The sequence below is a fragment of the Haplochromis burtoni genome, unplaced genomic scaffold, assembly GCF_018398535.1.
Source record: "Haplochromis burtoni strain Fernald_Lab_line unplaced genomic scaffold, NCSU_Asbu1 Contig_364, whole genome shotgun sequence".
Lineage (NCBI taxonomy): Eukaryota > Metazoa > Chordata > Actinopteri > Cichliformes > Cichlidae > Haplochromis > Haplochromis burtoni.
In genome coordinates this window covers 1-8,760 of record NW_024582725.1, presented here as the reverse complement: position 1 = coordinate 8,760, position 8,760 = coordinate 1, and the positions used below count along the sequence as shown (strand labels likewise).

Sequence of the window (8,760 nt, the reverse complement as noted above, 5' to 3'; positions counted from 1 at the left end):
CAGGTTGAGCCGGGCTCCACCTGTGCCGTGTTTGGTCTGGGAGCTGTGGGTTTGGCTGCAGTCATGGGTTGCAAGGCTGCAGGAGCCAAAAGGATTATCGCTGTTGACATCAACCCAGACAAGTTTGAGAAGGCCAAAGTGTTTGGAGCTACTGACTTCGTCAATCCCAAGGATTACAATAAACCCATCAGCCAAGTGCTGATGGAGATGACTGGTGGAGGTGTGGACTACTCCCTGGAATGTATTGGGAATGTGGAATGCATGGTGAGGAAGATTGAATCTACTCGGTAGTATCAAATGTCTAGTTTAGTAAAAGTCAACTAAACCTTCTTGCTCTTTTCCAGTAGTGGTTATTTAAGAAGTCCTTCATTAACATATCCTTGTATCCTTCTACATACAATTCTGCTGCTCCGCTGTTTCTCCATGTAGCGCAGTGCTTTGGAATCTTGTGTGGCAGGCTGGGGCGTTAGTGTCATTGTTGGATGGACAGACTTGCATGACGTAGCCACCCGACCTATTAATCTCATGCTTGGACGTACATGGACTGGGTGCTTGTTTGGAGGTGAGATAAATATAAGGGAGCTTACGGTGTCTTTATTAAGCTTATGTTGAGATTCATTACAGCTTGTCGTTTTGTCTTTTGGGGATCAGGATTTAAGGGTAAGGATGGCATTCCTAGGATGGTTAAAGCATATCTGGACAAGAAGGTGATGCTGGATGAGTTCATTACTCACAACATGACTGTGGACCAGGTCAACGACGCCATTGAACTGTTGAAGAACGGTAAAAGGTAGATTTGCTCTACTATACTTTCTCCTCCATTATTGAGTCAACAGCAACACAGATTAGACCAAAACTTTGCTCAAATCTTTTCTCCTTTTTCCCCACAGTATCCGCACAGTCATGAGATTTTCTCCACAATAATGCTGCTGTGCTGCCTTCATTAACACTAAAGTTACTACCAGCGAACACTAATCAGTGTTTGAAGAGTAAAATAAATGGTCTCCCAGATGGATCTCTGTGTGTGTGTACTCATTTTTTTGGGCTGCATGTTCAGTGTCTTCGGCTATATCCACGATTTCACTACTAAACTGTACTTAAAGGGGCCTATTAGCTGCCAGCTGCTGGAAAGGTGGGGTGAAAAAGTTGCCAGCTTACAGCCAACAGACTTGCTTAACCATTCACACCTACAGTAAATTTAGAATCACAAGTTCACCCAACATACATGTGCGATCGTGGCTCAAGAGTTGGGAGTTCGCCTTGTAATCGGAAGGTTGCCGTTCGAGCCCCGGCTTGGACAGTCTCGGTCGTTGTGTCCTTGGGCAAGACACTTCACCCGTTGCCTACTGGTGGTGGTCAGAGGGCCCGGTGGCGCCAGTGTCCGGCAGCCTCGCCTCTGTCAGTGCGCCCCAGGGTGGCTGTGGCTACAATGTAGCTGCCATCACCAGTGTGTGAATGGGTGGATGACTGGATGTGTAAAGCGCTTTGGGGTCCTTAGGGACTAGTAAAGCGCTATACAAATACAGGCCATTTACCATTTACATGTCTTTTGACTGTGGGAGGAAGATGGAGTGCCCACACAGGCACAAAGAGAACATGTAAACTTCATTCAAATCCAGGATCTATTTGCTGTGAGGCAACTGTGCTAACCAAATATTAATAGATTTCTATAAAATTAACCCAAAAAACCTACATATGATAAAAGATTGAAGAAGTGATGTAATTGCCTTTGAATGCATTAAATTCACTCTTATGACTGGCAGCACCAAATAAATTGTGAGGCATACATTTCCTTCTTTAGCCAATTACTTATGCCAGCTGTTCTACAGTCTTCAACAGAATTGGTTTCTTCTGACTGGGACACGATTTAGGCTCTCAGCAGGTCTTGTTTTCATTTCTGCACCTCCATCTGATTTAAATATTGGTAACCCTACTGATCCTAAATATTAATTTATTGCACATTGAATCATTCCAGTTTAACAGTGTACTGCAGTTCTGTAGGTGATCACACGAAGTCCTGTTGATGAACTGCATAGGTGGTTAAAATTCAAATAAATCTACTGTCTATTTCATTACTTTGAAAAGTGACTCCAACCACTTTCATTTTTCATGTAGAATTGTTTGTTGCTTTTTGGTTGTTGGTGGGATACATGTTATAGAAAACTAATTAGTCTTTCAAGATTATGTCTCCATTTTAATCTTCAGCATGGCAGCTATAAAAATGTGTTGATCTGACTGCTTTGAGACAGAAATGAAATTTTGAGAGTGAATAATACTGGAAAGATTTTGCCAGTTTACTGTAACCAGTCAATCTAACATTCCAAACATTAGCAATTATAGTAAAGTGACCCAGACAATTAATGTGCAACTTTCCCTATGCTCGACAAGCATCCTCGTGGGTGTATTCACCCAGTTATGTTTGTCTGAAATCCCAGTCTAAGAAATGCATCCATTAAGCAATTCTTTTTCTTTTTTTAAGTGTTCCATGTGTGGGGAAAACATGTGGAATGCAGATGCAGGCACTCAGTCTTAGACTGCCTTGCTTCCAGAAATAAGCAGAGCTTTTCTTGCTATTTCTGAGATGGTGTCTCCTTAGAAAAAGCTTGTGTAGTACATGAAATAAATTAGATTTTCACCTGTGAGCAGTATGGTAATGGGGGGAAGAAGAAAAAAAGAAGTAGAGCAAGAATAATTAAGCAATAATTAAGCTGGAAATACAAACTTCTTTTTTCTGTTTTTCCTCTTTTTAGATCCTATCATAATTGTGAGCTGTTTGTGGGACTGGGTTTTGAGAGAGTAAATTGACTCACTGCAGTGTTTGTAAAATTAACCCTGCAAAATTTTGTCATGAAGTTAAGCTTTATGTTTTTCATAGTGTTTACTTTTTTTTTTCTTTTTTTTTTTATCACGCCAGTGTCTCCTTCCTGTTGGATATGCCCAAAAACCACATCTAAGTGACAGTCACCAAAGAAGCATCCTAGTCAGGTGCCTGAACTACCTCAGCTGGCTCTTTGGGTCACTTCCTACAGCTCTGGGCATAATAGGTGACAGTAGGAAGTCAAAGTTCCAATCTTTTGCTCTTTCCTTCTCATTTGGCTAAACAATTAGCTGGTTAGGTTAGTAAACCACATAATATGAGGAGTATTAATTAGCGCAACATGAAAATCACCACTTTAGTTTAGATGTAATTTTAAGTCATGCAGCACATGGCTTGGTTGGGGCTTAAACATGGGCCTCTGCACTGAGCACACCTACTTATGGTGTGTACGCTCTTGTTTTAATAGTTTTAAATTTATTTGTATAGTGCCAAATCACAACAACAGCTGCATCAAGGTGCCTTACATTGCAAGGTTAAGACCAGATCATATTACCCCCTATGAGCAAGCACTATGGCAACAGCGGGAAGGAAAACCTCCCTCAGAACCAGGCTCACGGATGGGCGACCATCTGCCACGACTGGTTGAGGTTAGGGGAGCAAAGCAGGACAAAGACATACTGTCTTTGCAAATGTTCGTTAGGGTTCTTTGTGCGTCCGTTCATTTCCTGCAGCATACTTGGGTCAGGGTTATGAAGGTAACCAGCCAAGAAACATAGTCTCTTCAGCATTCCCTGAGTCCGTCCCATGGTCTTCTCCCGGTTGGATGTGCCAGAGATCCAAATAGGAAGCGTCCTAGTTTTTTATTTTTTTTTTAATCTACTGCATTAAAAATCATTTCTGCTTTTGGCTTCTGTTCCCTCTGGAGAAACATTGACTGTCCACGGCTGACCCCACAGATTGTCTATCCACACAGTTTTGCACAATTGTTGAAATTGGCAGTGACAAAGTGTTACTGAGATAACTGCAAGCTAATAAAGTCACTGTGGTATCCCAGGTCATGCTTTCGCTTTTCCAAGAATAGCTGCGATTATGGTGGAATTAATAAATCACCGTTAAACAAGCTTAGGTGAGTCTAAGCAGCACACATCACATACATTACACACATTTGTATCTCTCTCTTCCATTTAAAAAGTAAACAATATAATTTAAAATATTTTAACACATTTTAAACCATTTCTCTTTGTATTTAAATTACTGTTATACATTTGGAACATTTAAACACATTACATTCGGTCATCATAATACATAAATTATTTTAGCAAGGACTACATGATCAGTGCAAGAAGGGCTTAAAACTTCTCAGCCTACGCAGGTTAAAAACAGCAGTGGTTAAGTTACAGAAAGAGGTGTGTCATCACAGCGCCTTCAGGAACCCCTCCAATATATCTGGGTGTGCTCGATAAGTACATGTTTTTCATAGCGCGGGTATCAACGCTTTTGGAGGGAAAAATGACTGACCTAAACAGACAGAGCATCAGTTAAATTCATCATCAATTCATTGTTTTGTGATTATCGATTGTAACAACATCAGCGTGCCACGCAGATCTGTACTACCTATACTGGTTTTTATTGTGTTTGGAGTCCTCAGTATTATCTGCCAAAATTGCTCTGTCAAGCTATTTTAATTTCACTTTAATACTAGCTGAGATTTACACAGACCAACCTAATAATACCAGTGTTTGCTTAACTTGGCAGGCAGTGTTGTAATTATTCTTCTAGGATGGACTCCAGGATTTGTCCCCAAGCAGTCCTGCTGCCACTTTCCTTCTGAAGTTTTGCAAAAAAGAGATGTTATTGCAGAGAAACAGCAGATATACCAAATGAAATTATATCAAACCATAAAACTACATGTGATAACAGATTTATGTGCACGTCCTCTCATTTGACACCTTCAGCTGCACAGCTAATTAATAACTTTGTAGCACTCCTGATCGGGTGTTTATATTTACTGATACCGGATTTTATTGCAGCAAATAAAGGATGACATATCCACAGCTTTTGTTCCCGTCATCATCCTCCACAGTAAATTTAGCATTATCTGCTGTACTTCAGTGTTTCTTTAATTGTCGAGGTCTTGTTCCAGTCTTCTATTCTCCTTCAGTATCCTGCACCATGACACATCGCCTTGGTTTAGTATTTTCTTATTACTTTCAGTATGTACTGTAGCTGTCCATACATTCTACACATTGGTGTGTGTAACTGGGGGACGCTGCTTGATTATACCACTGCAGTTTGAACTTTGACCAGCTTGCCTGCAATGTGATGCTGGTGCCATGGATTGTACAAGAATAGGCAGCTTACAGCAATATGTGACCAGATCCAGTAGGACATCGTGAATGAGGCTTTTATTTCTTCATATTTTACTAGCGAAAAAAGGGACATGGGTGTGGTGACTTATTAAAAACATCCAAATAAAGTATATAAGGCAAAAACAGAGTTGGTACAGTTCTAACGAGCTTGAAAGTCAAAATTTGGTTCGACTGTGGCGACCCACTAGAGGGCTCCACTCACACCCAAGCTTGGAGGAGGGGTTCTGTTGTGTTTGGGTGCGATATGCTTAGTTGATGTATGGAGGTGAATAAAGTTAGAGTGGAAAACTAGAGCTCCTGTGTCGTGTGTCACATGCCTCCATATTGGTGACCCTACTTTGAGCACGCGGCGAACCATGGAGATCGCCCAGGACACACCAACGACCGCCGGCTCTCTGCCTCCTGCTACGGCTACGTTTGGCGTGGGGCTCCAGTTGTGGGACTTCTGGCTCCACGACCCCTCGTCTTGGTTCGTCCACGTGGACGCTCAGTTTGCTCTCCACGGCATCTCCGCTGACGACACGAAATTTAATCATGTGGTGGCATTGCTCGACCCGCTAGCCACCCGCCATGCGATGGCTCTCCCCCGGGACCGCCTTTGCGCGGGAAAATATGTCGCCCTTAGAGACCTACTACTGCGGCGATACATCCTCTCCGGTGCGAGCTCGCCGAGAAGCTTCTCTCCCTCTCCGGCCTGGGCGGAGGCACGGCTCTTGAGCTCATGGAGAACATGTTGTCCTTGCTCGGTTCGGACAACGGGGGATTCCTAAACATCCATCTCTTTTTCAGACAACTGCCTGTCGCTGTGAGGACCGGCCTCGCCAACTCCCCGTTTCTAGCGGCGCAGGAATACCGCTCCCTGACTGAAGAAGCGGATCGCATCCTGCTGGCTTCCCGCACGTTCGGAGTGCACGCCCTGGCTGCGAACCCGCCGGTGTTGTGCCAAAAAGTGATTGTCTGCTAAAAACTGATTTCCGGTATTTTCCAAAAAGTGATATTTAAACTGCTATAAGTAACTTGTTGGGCTATAATATGTGAAACATGTGAAATGCATCCCTCATGGATGACACAAAGTCATACTCAGCCACAAACAACATTCATGTAACAAGGTAGAAGCCGCAATCAGGTTTTGGCAGTGACTTTTATACAACTTTTATTTATGCAGTTAAAAAAATCTCATTAACATTGAAAATGTCTTTTGTAAGAGTAAGCTGGACAATAGGACAGCAGAAATGGCAGCAAATATTACAATAGTTCTGTAAAAATATTTTAAGTGGGGATAAAGGACCGGATTGGTTATAATGTAAGTACAATAACAGAGATGAAAAGATACTTGAAAAACAGATAATTTTTTAATACTATATATAACCCCTTTGTAAACGCTGTTCACCGAAGTCTATTTACCAACATATGTAAAGATATTAGACATAAAAAATACAGGGAAACATTGGAAATCATTTTTTGGCAGGAAAAACTTTTTGGCAATACCCCCATCTGCCTTCTCTGGAGCGGACGGCCTGGCGCTGACGGCAGTAATCGCTACACAGCAGCACCGCAGGAAAAGACAGAGCGCGTCGCTTGCCACCCTGCTCTTTTTCCGCTGTTGTGCCAAAAAGTTTTTGGCAGACAATCACTTTTTGGCACAACACCTGCCCAAGGAAAGGGGACTGCCACGGCGCCATAGCAGCCGCGGTCACTGACGATATGGAAAGGCTGCTCTTCATTGAAGACTCTTGCTCCGGGCGCTGTTTTCTGGTGGACTCTGGCTTCCAGAAGAGCCTTTTCCCGCCCACCGCCGCGGACTGCGGCTAACGGTTCTCCTATTTCAACTTATGGGGAAAGGTTAGTGACTGTTAGTTTCCACGGTCGGGAATTCCAGTGGAACTTTGATGCTACTGCCAGCTCGGTGCCTATCTTCGGCACCGATTTTCTTTGTGCTCACGGGCTGTTACTCGATGTTGCGCACAGTCATTTGATTGACGCTTTGTCGTTCTTTTCGCTGGCCCGTCTTAACGGGCCGCCGACCCCCTCGTCCGCGCCAATTTGGTAGCCTCCGGAGACGTGTTTCGGCGTTTGCTGTTAGATTTTCCGTCGCTGTCAACTCCTAATTTTCTCCAGCGCAGCCGCGAAACATGTGGTTGAGCATTATATCCCCACGGTCGGTACCCCGGTGTTTCGCGTCGTCTCGAACCCGCGAAACTGTCCGTCGCCCGGGAGGAGTTCGCGGCCATGGAGCCCCTGGGCATTGTGCAGGGCTGAACAGTGCCTGGGCCTCTCCACTTCACATGGTGCCCAAGTCGGACGGGCGGTGGCGACCGTGCAAGGATTTTCGGCCTTTAAATAACGTTACGGAGAACGACCGTTACCCGATTCCCCACATCCAGGATTTTTCCGCCCATCTTGCAGGGACCTCGATTTTTCCCAAATCACCAAGTGTCGGTGCGCGCTGAGGATGTTCCTAAAACCGCTGTCATCACCCCTTTTGGCTTGTCCGAGTTTCTGCGCATGCCGTTTAGGTTGAAAGTTGTCGCCCAGAACTTTCAGCCCTGATGGACTCTGTTTTGCGCGGGCTGCTTTTCGTTTTGGTCTCCCTGGGTGACATATTGGTGGCCAGCAGCTCGGCGGGCCAGCACGAATCTCATCTGCGTTAGGTTTTCCAGCGTTTGGCGGAGCTCGGCCTGATCATTAACTGCCCAAGTGCCAGTTTGGTTTTCCAGTCCTAGATTACCTGGGGAACCGCATCTGCGCTGACGGTGTGGTCCCGTTGCCGGACAAGGTCCAGGCCTTCGCAGCTTTTCCGCATCCCATCTCGGTTAAGGCGTTGCAGGAGTTCCTGGGGATTGTGCCCTTCGCCTTTTTCAGTCGCACGCTCCGAGACGCTGAGCATAAATACAGTGTTTTCGACAGAGTTATTGGCTGTGCATTTCTCTACGCGACATTTTCGATTTTTCCTCGAGGGTTGCAGTTTTACCGTGTATGTTGACCATAAGCCTCTGACCCTTAGACATGGCGAAGGTCCGTAAACGGTGGTCCGAGTTTGCTGTGCGACTTGTCGCCCGCGCCCGGTCGTTCCCCTTTCGTGGCGCCGTCGTGTTTTCGACTCCATTCATGCCATCTCTAACCCGGGCGTACAGGCTTCGGTCAAGCTGGTCAGCGCCAAGTTCGTTTGGCCGGGCCTGCGGAAAGCGGTAAAGAGTTGACTCCCTCAGTTCGTGTCGGCGCTTTGGTCCAACAACAATTGTTGATGAGGTCCTGGGGGTTAAGGTCCACCGCACCACGGCGTACCACCCGCAGGCTAACGGGATGTGCCAGCGGTTTCATCGGTCATTCGGGCTGCGCTCTGTGCTTCCTTAACAAATTGTAACTGGGTCAACCGTCTGCCTCGGGTTTTGGCCAGCCGCTTGAGGAGGTACACCAGAGAGATAGAAGGCAGGAGAATAAACCAGCTGTTCTCCACAGAACCAGCAAAGGTGTACTCTCAGTGGCAAGGGAACAATAATAATAAGAGAACAGCACCACCAAGGCTGGAGACGGAGCAATACTGGAAGAGCATATGGGAGAAGGACGCAACCC

At 45.3% G+C, this 8,760-nt stretch overlaps 1 protein-coding gene across 1 annotated transcript in view; it reads left to right on the top strand.

The window, feature by feature from the left end:
• Nucleotides 1-1,015, top strand: part of LOC121811916 (alcohol dehydrogenase 1-like) — a gene marked incomplete in the record, with an annotated part of 14,446 nt that extends 13,431 nt beyond the window's left edge. The window contains 4 exon segments of the mRNA XM_042228912.1: nucleotides 4-264; nucleotides 430-562; nucleotides 652-790; nucleotides 891-1,015. Of these exon segments, the coding sequence (XP_042084846.1) occupies nucleotides 4-264; nucleotides 430-562; nucleotides 652-790; nucleotides 891-924 (567 nt within the window).
• Between the last annotated feature and the right edge of the window lie 7,745 nt (nucleotides 1,016-8,760).